This window comes from Furipterus horrens, unplaced genomic scaffold, assembly GCF_987537825.1.
Source record: "Furipterus horrens unplaced genomic scaffold, mFurHor1.1.pri manual_scaffold_13, whole genome shotgun sequence".
Lineage (NCBI taxonomy): Eukaryota > Metazoa > Chordata > Mammalia > Chiroptera > Furipteridae > Furipterus > Furipterus horrens.
This window is the reverse complement of record NW_028327183.1, coordinates 21126143-21144596: the sequence shown is the minus strand read 5'-3', so window position 1 is coordinate 21144596 and position 18454 is coordinate 21126143. Positions and strand designations below refer to the sequence as shown.

Genomic DNA, 18454 nt, shown 5'->3' with positions numbered 1-18454 from the left:
TAGAAATGGGCACCTATGCAGGAAGGGAAAAGAAACCACACTACTTGACAGAGAAGGTGCCTAGCAAACTAACTGTTCTGATTCGTGATTGACACTAAATTAAAAACCCAAATGCAGCTACCTTTAACCTCATAGCACTAGCTTAATCATTTTCATTTTCAAAAGAATAGAGAACTCATACTTAAACAGTTATAAAAACAGGAGATTCCCTGAGGATACAGACTAATAATGTACACTTTAAATAAAAATGTCTTTTTGGCATTAGAGTAGAGGTACAATTGAGAGGCAGAATCAGCTTAAGGCATTCTCTAGGCCTTTGTCCAAGTACGGAGGCAAGTACTGCAATGGATTAAGCTCGATGATTTGACATGTTGACATATGTGGCATTAGCACCCTTGTACTCGATATCACCACAAATAATTTTGGTAATCTTAGGTCACTCAGGAAAGGGCTAGGAAATCTGCAGCTCAGACAGTGGGAGACCACCATGCTCCCAGCATGCCTCCCACTTGTATTTCTGCCTCCTCTGGTTTCCTATTAAAATACTCCAGCTGCTTACTTATTTGACTGGAGAAACATATATGTTAAAATCTTTGCAGGGAATGTTTCTGCCCTGTCTGGCTTACAGAGTCAACAACTCAATCATTGATGCTTCTATCCAATTGATACATCACTGGGGCTTCGTATCTTTCATCAGCCAAACCCAGAACCATGACATTAGACATTTCTAATTTTAAAAAATAATTGTACTAACTTTAGAAATATGCTGAAGAGTTGTTTTTTGTTTGAAAAATCAGGTATAATTGAATTCAATCTAAAAAAGGAAACTATTCTTGTGCATAACATTCATATTTCCTTAAGTAATGTGTAAAGTTGGTACCACCCCATTCCTTTGTCCTTACAGTCTGCCATGTAAAAGAATCTTGGGCCCGTGTCAGAGAGAATTTGGATAATTTGGCTACAAAGTGTAAAGTTCTTGCACATGCTGATCTACTTAAAATACTTCCTACGATGTTAGTTTCATGAAATCTCAGCAATTGTTCTTAAATGAGTGAAAATTATACCTTACATTTACTTTTTCAATCATTTACAATAAACTGACTTTAAAAAGTCTTTTGATTATAGATGTTGAGGAAGTTTATTTTGTCTTCAATTTCAGAGCAACACTTTGATGGCTTGCATTTTCTAATTTGGGGGAAAATATTTATATGCCATCTAGTAAAGTACTTGATACAAATCACATTGATGAGCCCTAGACTATAAATTTTATTCTAAAGAAATATTTTAATGTGTTACTTTTCAATATTATATATCTATGAAGTTAACAGGTCTACTAAATATGTACATGATGACCTGTATCATAATAAATAAAATATTCTGCCCTATTTTTTTTAAATACTTATTAGAAGCAGCAGGCTGTTTTACTAATTCTTTCAGGTATACAGAAGTCTTTGTTTTCTCTAGTGCTTGAAATGGGATCAAATGAGGGGACAATGAGGCATCCTCACTGCAGCATTTCAATCCATGTTGATGAGTTTTACTTCATTTGTTTCTAAATTTATAATAATTGTCTTTTTTCCCCTTTCCATCACATACTTACATAATGCCTGATACATTTCCTAACTCTCTTTCATAGACTTATTTGTATCATCTGGAACAGAATGTGAAGCTCTTGAAGAAAATTGTCATGTTGTGTTTAATTTGTATTGATCCCATATGTAGAAAAAATGGGCAAAACAATGTCGAAAAAAGAAAAGTTAGGAAATACATATTTGTAAAATGCAACCAAAGGCTACATTCCTTACTCTGTGCATCAATTAAAACTGTCCTTTTGTGAGGGGGGCGGGGTCCAAATTGAAGTGATCTGTGCTATTTCAGGTGAAAATGCCACCAAGTTTCAGTTTTCCTGCTTTGGCAAACTGCAGATTTACACAAAGAGCGAGCTTCCCTCTGAGCGGGGCCTGAGCGACTGGAGTGGAGCAGAACTTGCTGCCTACCTGGGATAAGAGCATGATTATATGTGTATATGTGTCAGTCACCAAGGTCTGAGTATCTGGGGTTGTTTTATCTACACCATAACCTCACCTATTTTATGTGTGGTCACTGTACCCAATGCAGCAAGTCTTACTTATGATATTGACATTCCAAGTTACCCATAAGCTTTCTTTATCATACCCAGAAGTACTGTCCAGACCTCACACTTGACAGTCCCTTATGAACAGTAGTCTCACTGGTTATTACACAGGAAACTGAGTATCTCCAATGCCCATGTTTTATTCATACATTTCTAGCTTCATGGAATAGCTTCCTTAATCCTTCCATAATCTAAGTCATAATTTTTCTTTCAATAGTGATGTAAGCCCTGCTCTTTTGACAGATCGTCTACAGTGATCTCCATATTCTGTCAATTGCCAAATCTCCAGGAGTCTGTACCACATATTTGCATGCTTCTCTGAATCATTCTTTGATTTGTTCTGATGTGCTTTATCTTTCCTGACATTAACATGAGCTCTTCTCATACCTCCCAGAATTCTGCACAAAGTTAAGCACACTTTAAGAAATCAATGTATTTAAATCTACTCATTCATTTATTTTGTTTTTTCACTAATTCACTCTTGTGCCATAATGGGTGTTAAATATTGGAAATGCAAAGATGAGAAAGATAAACTTTCTCTCATAAAAAAAAGTTCATGATTTATAAGGAATAGAGAAAGGTACTAGCCTAACTCTAAGTATATTTAACTGGTACAACATAAATGTGCTAAAAAGAAAAGTCACTTTTAGTTACTGTGTTCATAAAAGTATCCTATAAGAAAGTACATTTCATTTATTCATTCATTCACTCATTCATTCTTTTATTCATTCATTCAACAAACATTTAGTATTTGCCTGCAACATGCCAAGTACAGCTCACACTCAAGAGGTAAAGACAGTAAATATACCAACAAATCATAGCACAGTCTAAAAAATAATATCACCTTGACAGGTAATTGTGACAGACGCCATCTGTCTTTGCATTGATTGGTTTGGATTAGTTAAGGATATTATTCATGCCACTACAATATTCCCTCACTTATCGCGGGTATTACGTTCTAGACCCCCCACCCCCGCGAAGTAGGAACCTTACATTTATTCTACACTCCTAAACCTACGTAACTTTAACAACATACGTATACAGTACCACAAAATCCCGTGATATAGTGAAAAATCCACGATAAATAATTAAATATAATATTTTTTAAAATTTCATGATACAGTGAGGTCACGATAAGTGAACCGTGATATAGAGAGGGACTACTTACTGTACTTCATCCTAAGCACCTCATCTTTAACAGGAGTAATCAAAAAAGGCAAATGGCACCATCTAAGTTTGGCTATCCCTAAGCTTGAGAAATGGGAAAACAATTTTTATGGTTGGCCTATCATTTTTTAAAATGTCAAAACATACATTTTACTTAACACAGCTCAATATTAGCATGAATTAGCCACTCCTTATCTAGCTTAAAATCCAATGCTCAATTTAGAAAAAGAGTAAAAGACAATCCAAACTCCTAGTTAAAATAAATACCTCATTAAGTTTTCATTGTTATTGGTTCAGAATTACTGTTTATTTTATCCCTAGTCTGACTGGTTTTCACAGAATTTAGTCAACCACAATATCCAATTATTCTTGCTCTTATATACACAACTCCAAACTGCTTTTGGGTTTTAAGGCAGGTTTTCCTTAAAATGCTAATAGGCAACTTCTTCCAGCCCAATTGCTGTCCCCTCTAGAGAAAGAACAGGCTACTTCTCAATTCAATTTACATCAAGAAAATGCGACGAACAGCCACCAAGTGTTCAGAGATACAAAGGTGAATAAATCATTGTCCATTTGTTCAGTGAGTTTATAATGTATAAGGAAGTTCTATGAAGTTTCAAAAAAGAGGCAGTTGACTGATCAAAGAAAATTATCATTATGTACCCAAAAAGGCTCCCAAATTATCTGTATGCTAAGAATGATGCTTCATTAAGCTACTCATTTTCTCTGGTTCTGGCAGCTCAGCCAGGGGGGAAAATGGTTCTTTGATTGCTGTAGGTGGTTCCTGGCCCACATAACATCCAAATCAACACTACACTAACAAAGAGGTCCTTTCTTCACCACCAAGCAAACCTCTTTTAGCTTCCTTTTCCACCAGGCGTTTATATACAGTGAGCCACAAGCACCTTCCACTTTATTACAGATGGCCTCCCTGTCCGTCTCTCTCTTACGGAACTGTGCCCGTCCACGGTATACAGCATTTTACATGACTGCACACTTCAAAAACACTGCAGAATGGTTTATATATAAATCCTATGCACGTATATATAATATATATAAATACTCCAAGTATTATATATAAAAACCTCCATATACTAGATGGGGCGGGGGGGGGGGGAATTCAGAAATCTCAATCATCAGAGGAAATAAAAGGAATAAATTATTTTGCCCAACCTTTTTGAAAAATGAAAAACTACTAAATTATTGAATAAAACAAAATTTGTTAAACCTGTTATGTCTACTTCTTAGACTTTCAACACTATTGAATGGGCTAATAAGATTTTTTTCAATATCTGAGGACTCTGTGAAATAAATTTACCTTTAGTAATTTCACAAATTATATCATGAAATATATCAGAAAATAAATAGTAACATATTTTCTCTTGCAAAATATTTCCTAAGTGATTCTAAAGATTCTGTTTCTTGACTTAGGTTAAGAGATTTGTCAACAGCATGCAGGAGTGACTATACTTCCTTCCCTGAGGGACTGTGTATTCTGTTAAAGAAACATACCCAGATGCTGTCCTCTTGTCGATACTGTTTCCAGTTCCTGCCACTATCACTGAACATCAGGAGGTAGCTGGTCACCCAGTTGGAGCTCCCATATCCCCCTTGGGTGGCCACGGCGGTGATCTCCATTCTCTCTCCAAGGTCAATCTGCAACCACTGGTATCTGTTTGACACAAGTGGAGACCAGCCACCAGCTCCTTTTGTGAAAATAGAAACAGGAAAATATCGGCAAAAAAAATTAGTTTAAAATCTGTGTTAGTGGAAAATAAATGCCAGTAAGACTTTATTACTCTATGGAACTTAAGAAGTCATATTTCCAAAATATAAAACTCATAACTGTAGAGGGGAAAAAACAATAATTTAGTATGAATAAATGGAGTCTACATTCATTATATTCATTTCTAGGTGTTAGAACCTCCTGACACTGGGAAGAACTAAGGGTCTCACTAAATGTTTATAAAGTGCTTAATTCACCAGGTAGACACTTGTGTCAGCACTTGAAAATAGCATGTTTACTGCTCACTATGCTTTACTGGGTAATGATTTGGCCTTCAATCTCTTTACTCAGACCCATCTTTAAGGGAATACCTTCATATTACGGTGGAACTAGAAAACTACGTCTGATGATGTAGACTCCTTAGAGTAAGAGGTACACCATTAAGCCTGAAGATACAAAGATGGTCAAGGAATTGTCCCTACCTTCACTGTGTTTATAGTCTTATAGGAGAAACGGACATTGAAAAGCATGTTTGAAACACCACATGAGACATTTTAATGGTGGGGCATGTGCAGGGAAAAATAATAGCACAATAAATGATGGTATTTCCTTTGGAAACTGGCCTGCAACAGTGTGTGAGAGACCCTCAGATTTTCAGAAATTTTGCCAGCCAGTTGTTAAACACAGCAATCTTTGCACCTGGCCATGGTGGGAGTATTTAAATCATGGAAACTGGCCATTTCAATTAGCTCCTGCCCCCTCCCCAGCCAGTTTACCAATGCACCACTGGTTCTCTCCACCTGGGGAGAGAGAGGATGGTGGTGGGGACGGTGGCAGAGGAGAGAATCATGGAAAAGATCACAGAGGAAGTTGTGCTTGAGCACTGGGCAGTGAAAAATAGGAGTTTGTTGTATATTCAAGAAAGAATCTGTGGAGCAAAATTTATCGCTTTGTTTTATCCAATGCACATCAGAAAATTACAAACGTGACTACTGTATGTCTTAAGATGTCCCATTTTTCCAATTTAAATAACACTACTTTACTTGGGGAATTTACTTATCTTAAGTAATACTGACATTGCTGATTGTGTAAGTAATATATAATCACTGTCAATGTCATGAGATAGGGTTTGACACATTTTTGAATCCATAATTATCTGATATTCAATATTATTAAAATGTAACATCTATTACATAACACCCCAACAAGAATATTAATACATGTTTACTTCCCCCATTATTTTTCTATCCATCTTGAGGCTCTGATAAGGTTTGACATTTTAGGTAGAGATTACCATTAATTTAAATACAGTTTCCATTCAAGCATTATTCTTGACATCTGTGCCACTTTATATAACCTGGAGCACAAGCTCTAGTACAAAGAAATGCCCAATAAATGTTTGCTCTTGGGGTAGAGCACACGCCACTATGATATCTAAAGGGACAAATGTATGTTAACTATTTTATAAGATTTTAAAATTCTTTTTTTAAAGATTTTATTTATTTCTTTTTAAAGAGAGGGGGACAGAGGGGGAGACGAACAGCCATTGGTTGCCTCTCTTATGCACCCTGACCAGGGACCAAACCTGCAACCCAGGCATGTGCCCTGACCAGGAGTTGAACCAGCAACTGAGCCACTCTGGTCAGGGCTAAAAATTCTTTTGATGGCAGACATAACACAATGACATTCTGATCAACGCAAGGCAGCACCTTCTGTTATAGCGCCAAAGAAGGGAAGGCTGCCAGGCAGGGCCATGCAGGCAGATGCACCATGGAACGGGTGACAAGTTGAAGCTGTTGGGGACAGGATGGCTAATGCACGGCAAGTGGGGTGGGGTGGGGTGGGTTAGGTAGGTTTTGTGGACTCCTGTGGATTGGCTACTGTGAAGGGGCTCCAGAGCACAGGGTTGTCCCTAGGTGTCTAGTACCCGACTCCAGGGTGATTAGTGTTGGGGCACACACACGATGCAAACGGGTGGATGCGTGAGTATTTTCCCCCACCATTCTACTTAATCTTACTCTTCTGCCTTGGGCCTAGTAGAAGTTTGGAAGCGGAAAGACTTCTGGGACCTGAAGTTACCCAAACATCCTTGGTCCTTTTCCTGAGGCAGCTGCCTATCTCTCTGTATCGTTATCATTTTTTTCACATGGAGAAGTTGGAAAAGAATGAAGCACGTGATCCCAGCCCACCATCATCCTAACCTGACATTTCTATTATACATTTAGAAGATTATCCATATCAACTTATACCTCAGAGAAAATGCTGATTATTTTGCTTCTCGCTCTTTCTACTTAATTTTAATGGTCTAACATTAATAATGAGAGTACATTTTTAAGTTCAGAACTTCATAATATTTCTCTGGCATTTTGACCCTTCTTTATAGGCCAGTATTTTAAAAGGGAACACATGAGAGAAGCACAAGGAGGAAAAAGGATCGAGCGAGTCCAGTGAGCTGAAATTGGACCATCATTTCTCATCAGGAGAATGAGGAACCTCTCGCTGACTGCTCCCTCTTCCCAGCACCATTCACTGTTACAGCTGCACTGGCCAAATTGAAACATTTGCAATTAATTGACCTTGAACATTTCAATTTCTCACCTGTAGCGAGAAGGTACTACTGATATGCAAATTAAGCTATATCATTAAGGAGGTGCACCAATAAAATATTGGAAATTCAGATGCTCCCAGGCTTTACGAAGTGATAAGCCGGCCACAGGGAATCCAGAGATCCCCACCCAGATTTAAGCTGTGTGGCTCAGCAGATGCACGTGGTATAAGTGTGTGATGGAGTGGTGTGCTCATTCTAATTTTTAAAACAAATGTCAAATAGCAATATGGAAAATGCACAGATAGAGATAGAGAACTTGGCATAATTGGTAGTACCAGCCTATCATCACGTAGGGACATGAGGGACATGAGATGAAAATTCAACCGCAGCTGATGTTAGACTGCTCCAGCCGTATGGCCACTGCCAAACCACCTAGCCTTCTGGAGACATACAGGGGAGACACACACACGGAGACACACACACAAACACACACACAAAAATGGAATTATCTTCTGGAGGGTGGGCCCCTTGTAGTACAGGGTTCCCCCACTAGGTGAGTGTTCTAGGAACCCATTTGTAGCAGTGCACCAGCTGGCATTATTGTGAGAGGCTGCGTTTGGCTTCAGTGAATTTTTTTTAAGACCCTCAATGCACTTGCCCATTCATGATGGGTGATTTACGAGTGCTCCTGCCCACACCACGCTGAGTGTTGAGCAGTTTTTGAGCAAAAACAACATGATCCTGTGCCCCACCCTCCATATTCACCCAGTCTTGCCCCAAATGGCTTTTGTTTCTCCAATAAAAAAAGTCCTCAAAGGGAAATGTTTTGCCAATGTGGAAGAGGTGAAACAAAAACTGGCAGAAGCACTAAAAGGCATCAAGAGTTCAAAAACTGTTTCGAGCAGTGGGAAAAACATCTCATTAGGTGTATTGCATCAAATGTAGAGTACTTTGAAGGTGACTGAAGTTTAAACAAGTAAGAATAAACACACAATATTTTTATAAATAAATTCCAGGTTTTGGGGGGAATCCCCCCTCATACTATTATCATAGTTACATTTTAATGGAGGAAATTATTGCTAACTCCAGTAAACTGTAAACTCTGAATTGTTATAAAATGAAATACAATAAAGTATTTGTTATTTTATTCATTAACTAAATCTTTCAGCTGCTGATCAAGCATTATTCATCTGTAATGATGCTCTTAACACACCAATATATTCAACATCACAGCAGACTAATATCTATGAGACCAAAAACCGTATTTTCATAACCCCATCTATTCCTTGGTTACAGACACGGGTCCCACAAAGCAAAGAGTCCCTCCATTCATTTCTTCCCTTCCTCGTAGACTCCCTTTCCCTACTCCACCATCCTTCTTCTCTTGTGTTGGCCTCTCTACTGAGATTTGACATAATAAAGTGCCATCAATCTTTTCAAACAGTAACATTTCCTGAATCTTCACATAACAGCCTAAAAACTCACATTTAAATATAAAAACCCTCCCCATTGGTGAGACTTTTAAATAAGTATTGCAGTAAAGCTATGAGAATTAAATTTTGAAAGACATATTAAGTGTCTATTGACTTCTCTCACACACAGCAAGCATGTGAGTATATGGTACTTGTTACTTTTTCACTAGTAAAAACAATTATTATTGCTCCTGACTCCAAACAGAGTTTTGATCACAGTAAAATTGAGCTTTGAAAAAGCTTAGTTACTAAATGACCACAAAACAAGGTATCTCTTCTATCTGTTGCCAACTACTTTTAAACATCAGATTCCTAAGGAATTTGCTTCTTTAATATATGTTGCTATGAACTGTCAGGAAAGAAAAGCTAACTGAAAATTATCCAGTGCCTATTGTATGCTAAGTACTCTATTAGAAAATTTATGTACCATATTAAACAATTATTTAAATTATAGTGAGATGAAATGTTTTAACATCTCTTCAAATAAAACTTTTAAAAAAATGATTTATAGAAGCTAAACAAATTTTTCCAATATTCTGAAAATCAAATTTTCTTAATATTATACAAATTATTTTAATATAAATAATAAATTACTTTTACAACAATTTAAATCTGTGTAAGGATCTCATTTTTAAAATCACATCCTTTTCAATTCTTTACCCCTGAAATAACTGTACAACTGTAGACCCTGTAGTGGTCTGTTTTACCCCAAGACTATATTCGAATAATTTACTCAGGGTTGTTTGACTATAAATAACTGGCTGGAGGAATTACATTTGAGACCTATATATCTAATCTGCCAGATACCACCAATATTTAGTTCTGGTCATGGAGAAACATCTCACAATTTCGGGGACATAAAAAGAAAAATCAAAGAAAAAATACTCTTGGTTAAAGCCTTAAAATATAGAAAAGAATCACTTCTATATCACCTACTAATATTAAGAATGGCATGACTTCCATTCCTCTTGGTCACCAGTGAAGGTGATAAGTTACTGAGGTTGTCACTTTGCATGGATAGGAACTATACAGAAAAGGGGAGTCATTTTTCTTCCTTAGGATTTAAAGGTTAAAAGGACACAGATGTCCCAAGGACAAAAAAACACAAGTGAACATGGCTGAATGACAATTCTAGCCACCATTAGGGCATCTACGTTTCTAGAAAATACTTGGCTTCGTTAAAATTTTCATAGAAAAGTTTTCGTCTAAGATACATTTTCACACATGTAATTTCATCTAGATTTCCCCAAGAGTCTAAGGTCGCCCAGATCATTTTGATCTTGACATTAAATTACAATAATATAAGGAAACAGAAAGAACGTTGCGCCAATATTTGTTTGGCTCCCTGAAGTGGTCTGCTGTGTCCCTGGGCCACCGCTGAGAATCCGTTAACTGCTTTGTATTTTTACTCGGATAGTTCTTTTAGCTGGAAGAAACCACGACTCTGCTGATGCTGGGAGCGTTGCTGGTTTTCCGCAGGTACGTTCCCAAGTCTTAGCATTGCCTCCCCCATCACAGTGCTTGTTACACAAATGGGCAGGGGCCAGAGCCTCGCCAGTGGGCCAATTCCAAGGTTTTGTCCGGACAACTGGAGAAGAAACCCTCTTTTCTGCTGTGTATGCTGAGAACATGGGATTTAGGCATGAAGCTGTAGGAGCTATTATGGTGGAAAGCCTGCCTGAGCGAAGCCGAGACAGAGGAAAGCAGAGCCGCGGGGAAGTGAGACCAGGTTCAGACAGGCATGGTCAGCACCCCGAGCCCGCGATGTCGGCTGAGCACCTCTGTGCCTTCCTCGTATGAGTCCAGTTGGGCTGAAGCTCCGCAGGGTCCCTGCGTCACCGATTCTCCTCACTCTCCTCCTTCATATATTCTTCTCTTTAAAGAATCATTCTCATCAACATATAAGCATGCTATTATTTTTCCCATTTTAAAAGGAAAAAAAAGCTTCTCTTGACCCCACCCGACATCTTTTTCTGCTTTTTATATTAATAGTATTTGAGTAGGATGCCCACACTCACTCTTCACAATTTTTCTCATTTCTTTCTCCCTTAGGCCAACTCCAATTAGACTCTCACTTCATACCTCTCATCTGCTCTTGTCAAAGAACGTCCTGTTCCTAAGTCATATGGTCAGAGGTCAGTCTTCCAGTCAGAAACATCGGATACTTTTGACTACTGCCAATGCCTGGGTCTACTATGTGCACTTAGCTTACACACACACACACACACACACACACACACACAATCTCATTCTCTTCATTTTCTGCCTACCTTATTGGTTGCTTCTTCTCAGGCTCCATGTGGTTCTCCCCTTTAACTTTTATCATCTCCTAAGGTTGAAATGCCCCAGGGCTCAGTCCTTCACCCTGCTTCTCCTCTGTCTTCATCCACCCCTTGGTGACCTCTCCTAGCTTCATGAATTTAATTTTTTTTATTCTTTGCAACAGCATGAATGGACCAGGAGAACCCAATGCTAAGGGAAATAAGCCAGCCAGGGAAGGACAAATACTATATGATTTCACTCACATGTGGAATCTAATGAACAAACCGAACTAACAAGCAAAATAGGGACAGACTCATAGATAGAGAGCAGACTGACAGTTCTGGATTGGGGGACATGAGGGTGGGGATGGAGGGATCGAGTGAAAAAGAAAAAGGACTCATGGACACAGAAAACAGTGCCGTGATTGGGGAGGATGGAGGTGGGAGAGTGTATAAAGGGCATAAATGGTAATGAAAAAAATACAATAAAAAATAAACTATTAAAAATAAAATTAATTAATTTTAAAAATAAAAATAAACATTATCTACATGCCAGTCACTCCCTAATTTATGTCTCCACAGACACCTCTTCCCCGAACGCCAGACTTATACATTCAACTCCCTACTTGATACCTTTAACATTTTCCAAACTAAACTCCCATTCTTCTCCCAAATCCTACTCCAGTCACACCCTGGCCCAACCCAGGCAATTCCATTCTTCCAGTTTCTCAGGACAAAAGAGAAAAAGTGGAGCTGTGCTTGGCTGCTCTCTTTCCCTCCACCACACTACCAAACCGACCAAAAATGTTGCTGGTACACTCACCTCTCTGGAACCAGACTATTTCTCCCTCTTCACAGGTGCTCCTTCGCTGCTCAGCCACATTATTCCAGCCTGCATTCTCACAAGAGCCTCCTAACAAGTCTTCCTGCTTCCACCGTAGCTCAGTAAGTCTCCCCAACAAGTGCAATATCATCTCTGTGCTCACAACACTGCAAACGCTCTCAATTTTACCCTTAGTGAGAGACACTGTCATTACTACACAGCCCAGAGAGTCCTATGTGATCCGCCCCCTCCCAGCACTCCCTCCCCGCCTGACCTCCTGTGCTCTTCATCCCAGCTTGCCCACCTCCGTCAACAATAGCCTCCTTGAGGTTCTTTGAGCAAACTCCAGCCATTCTCCCATGTCCCACCTCATGCTTAAGTTGCTCTTCTCCGAGACACAATGGGCTACCATCTTTGCCACCTTCATGTCTGTGACCATATCTGATACCTCTCGCAGGGGTTTATATCTCCTGACCTCCACTGTTTAAATTCCTCCCACCCAACAATCCTCCTCCCATTCATGTTACTACAAACCACTTTTTAATTGGGGCCAGAAATTTATTTATTATATTTATAGTTTATCCTTTATCATATTAGAATATAGGCTCCATGAGGTCAGGATTCTTTGCCTGTTTTTTTTACTGATAGCTCCTGTATGTCCATCACATGGTCGGACACACAGTAGGTGATTAATAAATATTAACCTAATAAAGAAATGAAATAAATGTGTAGCCACATGGGTATACGACTATGTAAATTCATACACCAAAATAGTGGCAAAGCTGGAACTGGAGCCAAACTAAATAAAAGCACAGGACACTTTTCCTTGTGGTGCAGTCTTTTCAATGAGGTTCCCGGACAGAAAGCTTAAGCACTTGGGTAATGCACACAAGCATGCGCATGCACACAAGCACACACGCATGTGCGCGCACACACACACACTACCAACTACTTCAAAGTTACACCACTTAATAAGTTGTAAACTATATTTCATAGATGTATTTATTGCTTTGTTTTTGGATTTTTTGATGCAATGAAAAGAAAGAGATATGCTTTTCACTTTATTTCCCCAGAAAGGCTCTAAATTAATAATACCTCACTCAATTCTTGTAGGTTTTAGTTCTTTGCTGGTGATCAATTTTCCCTCACGGCAAACTGGCACACTGACTCTCAGCCCTGCTTCTTATATTGCCAGATCAAACATTTCTGAAATATTTAATAATTCAGTGCATCGAAAAGTAAATATTTGCATCCTTTTCTTTTTCAGGCATTTTGATTTGTATATTTGATTTGCAATTCCTGTGACAGCCAAATTTCTTTTGGAAAGCTGGAACAAAATTACAAAACACCAAATTCTGTGCCTTCATTATTTTTCTTTTCACCAGAGTAAATTTTCTTTCATTCAAATGCATAGTTTTGGAAAAAATGACTTTTAGCACATGATGTCTACAAATTCAGATGATAATTAGGACCTGCCGATGTTTTGCTTTCTAAGCCCATTATAATACTTTTCTAAAAGTTTCAATTTAGATCTATTACAGTGAGGCAGGTCATTTCAGTAAATGACATCATGCATCAGAACGAGCGAATTGACAATATCCCAGACAGTGAAAAATCATTTTTTGCTCCATACGTTTTTTTTTTTAATCTTTCCCAGCCAGACAGAGATGATAAGCAGTCATGAGTCAAATGTCCTCATATCACTTCCTTTGGGTCAACAAACCAAAGTCACTCTCTTCTACACAACAGACATTTGTCACACATAATGATTGGAAAAGCCAGAATTATTAGAGCATAGATCAAAAAGGTAAAAAAGTGCAAAACCAATCCCAAGCATGTGATTGATTAAACTACTTAATAGTTTCCCAATTTGTAAAAATGCTAAAACATATTAACATAGCATTATGTTCCCAATTAATGAGATAGGCTCACCTCTAGGCTTAGATATTTGTCAAATTCAGTCTTGAATACACGTACTTTATGTAATTCCATGATTTATTCCTTTTTAAGTGTGATTTCATTGTGAAATGTTTATTTTGCAGGCAGTGGGAAAAATTATTAGTGGCACTCATGACCAAGACAACCTTAATGTCCCCCTTAGCATGACTAAATTTTAGACAGGTTTCTTCCTGACTACAGGTCTCTGACCTCCCTTTTATAGAGCATTTAATTTAGAAAACTTACAATTGTAAATTATTTCTCTGCCCCTTCAGATGGAAATCTTCATAAAGCAACTTTCCAGTTTTACAATTGAAGGATGTCTTTCCCAAAGACCTGAGAGTCATCCCTTGAAAATGAAATCATCAGGAAAATAGAGCCCCAATCTCCCAGTCTCTGTGGGAGGGTAGGGGCCTAACTTCGATAAGCACCAATTAGCAAACATAAATGGTCTAATCACATTAACCAGCCTCCCCGCTGATGTTCTCCAGTACTTTTCCACTCGCTCAGGTCAGGCCTTAAAATCTCCACTTTTTGTTTCAACAGAACTGAGTTCAATCTCTCCTACTGCCATAGTCTGACCCCCTTTGCTATAGTCTTAAATTAATCTTTCCTGTGTTTTTAACTCAATCCAGTGAATTTTTTTCTTTGTCAGCAGATAATTTCATTACAATAATCTGTTTTTCATTTTCTACCTAAGGAATCATGTTCTCCAGAAACCATTCTACATTCACAGAAGATAAAGAACAATGGCTAGAAGTGAATGAGGGTATGACTAGAAGCTAATCAGAAGAATTAGGTAGCGAAAGCACAAATGTGACTACACCTCTGCTCTACCTATTAACCAAAAGAATGTCACAGCCAGCTTCAGAGAACCTGAATAGCAACAAGAAGTGCCATGTGACTTAGCCGGCAAAGGGTAATGGTCTATACCAAGAGAGCAATCAACGGGATAGACTGGCCACTAAATTTGGCAACGCATGTCAACAAACATTCAAGGTTAGGACCAACCCGACCACACTCAGCAGATGTTATTGACCTGGGACACAGGATCCAACCAAGGGGCTTGTGGTGGACAAGAGCACAACGACCAATACATACTAGGGGAGCCCCCCACCCAACTGTGCCATGGCATCATCTGCGTCCGTCCTATGTCAACTGCCATTTTGGAAAAGAGTAGAGGATAGATTCGTAAATCAGAGAGTCCGAGAACTGACCTGGAAGATACTGACACAACCAAAGGAGGCTACTCTACCAGCAGAGGTGAGGGGGCTTGAAGTGATCTGATCTGTGGACACATATAGGAAACAGCCTCTGGAATGCAGAACAAATATGTTCTCCCTCACCGTAAAACAACACTCACAGCTGCTGAAGTTTTGGCAATACTGTGATTCATCAACTACTAATGTAACCTACAGGCTCAGAGATTTGAAACTGGCCTGAGAAAATGATTAATTGTTTGCATGCCTAACATCCCAAACACTGCTGATTAATGCATTTTATATAAGTTATGATTTTATAAAACTATATGAGGATTCTCAAGAACAAGGTTATTTGCATGTATATATATGTTCAGGTAGCCAACCAAAATCAACACATCTGATTAAAAAAATATTCTGCCACATGTGGAGTATTGATAGGGCCGTGTTAGCACCTCTACAGCAGAATCACTCAACATTCACAATGATTTTTGGTACAACCTGAAAAAATACACACACACACACACACAAAAAAAAAATCTACTGGCGTTAGTAGATACAGTGTTCTACAATAGCATAATGGGAGTAGGATACAAATAGAATTTAGTGTGTGAAGCCAGCAGGGACAATATTATCCTGTGCACACACTCAATTCTGAAAATGCTTTGACTGCAGACCCTTTTGCTACACAAACAAATTCCCTCCTCTAACATCCGGGCACCCTGGCCAGATGGAGCTGTCTCCTGGCCTATGTACAGACATAGAGGAGCACAGAAACGGTATGATTTTATTAAAAATACGAGGAAAATATGCTCTTAGGTGACTTACATCAAAATTATAATGCATTACCATTAATTTTACCAGTGACTGACATCCCTTTAAATTTTTTTAATTATCAGTTATTATGTGTGTTTAAAATGACTTCTTTACCTTGGTATATAAAACAAATCAAGTTTCAACATATTTGACCTCGGGATATTATATTATGCTAAAATACTGTAGAGTACAAACAGATGCAAATATAACAAACCACTACTGGGTGATTTTTCTAATCAAGACACTTATTTATTACTCTGATTTTACCTATGGTTACAAACATAATTTTGCCATTGCGTCTCCTAAACAGAGTTATACATACCTTCTAAAATTATATACCACTAATTATTTTGTATTAGAAAGAGTAGGCAAATAAAAATCATCTTATTTTAAGGGAGCATGACTGAGCCTGTCAGGATGTGGAAAGGTAGGAAGTGCAAGCGGAAGAGAAAAAAAAAAACACATCATTTTGCTCTGTTTATCTCCATCCTATTTCTATTTGTAATGTATAATGGAAAGTTCTGAATTGTCCTTTTTGATAAAAAGAAAGTCTCACAAAGCAACCTCATTTCCACTCAAACCAATGAGGCCTTTCATACAATTGTCAGACCACCTATCATAGTCCATGGTTCTCAGTGTATATTGATCCATTGAGTCATAATAAAGTAGTGCTTCCAGCTGGGAATGAGAGTTAATGCAAACATTTTCTGGATCAGAAAAGACGGACCAAAAAAATAGGTCTGCTTCTGCCCAGCCAATTTCAAATTGCTTCTGGCAAGACTGAGAATCTCATCCACACCCCTGCATTTTCCCACACCCTCTGTTACCGCAGAGAAGAATGTGGCAACCGAGAAATAGCATCAGAGCAGAAGCAGCTCAATGCATGTTTATGACAATTGCTGCAGTAATTGCAAAAAGCAAAATCTTTGCTACACAAAATGAAAAATCAATGACCAGCATGGATTATTGTGTTGCAATTGTTATTGCTCTACTGTATTCTTTTCCTAACAATAAACAGAAAATTAAGGTCAGTTTATTGTTGCTGTCTGGCATGGAACTCTGGAGTTCAGAATTTTGCATTTTAATTTTGAAAATGAGCACAAAAATTTTTTAAACTTTAACTCAATAAAAATAAACAAATAAAGGGGTGGAAAGAACATTTTGGAGGTGATGAATAAGTGTATGGTCTTAACTACAGTGATGGTTTCATCACTCATCAAGGTGTACACATTAACAATGGACCAGTTCCAGTATACCAATCGCTGGGGGGAGAAATTTCCCCTCTACCACATTTGAGTTCTTATGGGGAGACTAAAATTATAATTAACAAGACTAACAGGTGAAAAACCAATTTCATATGTGCATATTGGAGATCATAAATGATGCTCCCAGAAATGAAATAAGCAGTCAGCCTTTTATACTTTGTGACAAAGAAACAATAAATATGTGAAGAATTGACAGGACGAAGCAACTTAGATTTGGGTGCTCATTAGTGAGAAATCAAAGCAACGTTGGGGCTCGGGCAATAAATTAGTAAAAATATAACACATGTTTCTCAGCCTTGTATTTCCTAGCCGGTGATAAGGATGTGGCTCTCATTAGCCTCCAGGTGCAGGGAGGGCACCTTTCCCAAGGAAGATTTATCTCCTGCTTTCAGGAGGACAGAAAGTCAGAGAGGCCAGAGCGTGCTTCTTGCACTGGCTGTCTCTTAAGTAACTTTAATTCAAAATAATCAATATGCCATTGTGGGATATTTGGGGGAGCCCCTCCCTGGGCCCCGATACAGTCATACTTCAATAAAGTGATTTTCTTTAAATTAGCAGTTTGTAATTTTAGGAAATATGAAGGTAGTATTTTCAGTCATCCGAGCTCAACAGTCAAACATAAATGTCAAGAACTTTATAGTTTTATTTAAAGGCACCAATTTTTCCTTCAACAGATGCATAACTGAGTAGAAGAACCTTATGTTACGTTATACACCCTTCATAAAATTTCTAAAGTCTATCATCTTTGAAAAATTATATGCAAGCCTGGATACAAACTTCCTAGCATTTTATGCTCCTTTATATAAAAATAAGAGGGAATCATACGACGACATGGACATTATATGGAACTCCTGGAAGATCTAAAAGTAGAGTTTTCAGACTGGAGTCATGATTTTCATGATTCTTGAGAGATGATGCTTTCAAAAGAAAAAGCTTTTTGCTTTGCCATGCTGACATCCTGTATCTTTAGAATATTCATCTAGCTCAATAAATGAACTGAGGGGAAAAAAAATCAGGACTGTTTCTAGATCAGAAGCCATGATCGAAATCTGCCCTTTAAGAGCAAGCTTCTCCTGTAGCTCCGTGTAACACTGCAAATTCTCAT

General features: G+C 38.2%; 1 protein-coding gene across 1 annotated transcript in view; it reads right to left on the bottom strand.

Moving 5' to 3' along the window:
* The window catches only part of CNTNAP4 (contactin associated protein family member 4), a 236289-nt gene that overhangs the window by 157614 nt on the left and 60221 nt on the right, over nucleotides 1–18454 (bottom strand). The window contains exon 3 of the mRNA XM_090261235.1: nucleotides 4814–5007. Within this exon, the coding sequence (XP_090117361.1) occupies nucleotides 4814–5007 (194 nt within the window). The remainder of the gene's footprint in view (nucleotides 1–4813; nucleotides 5008–18454) is intronic.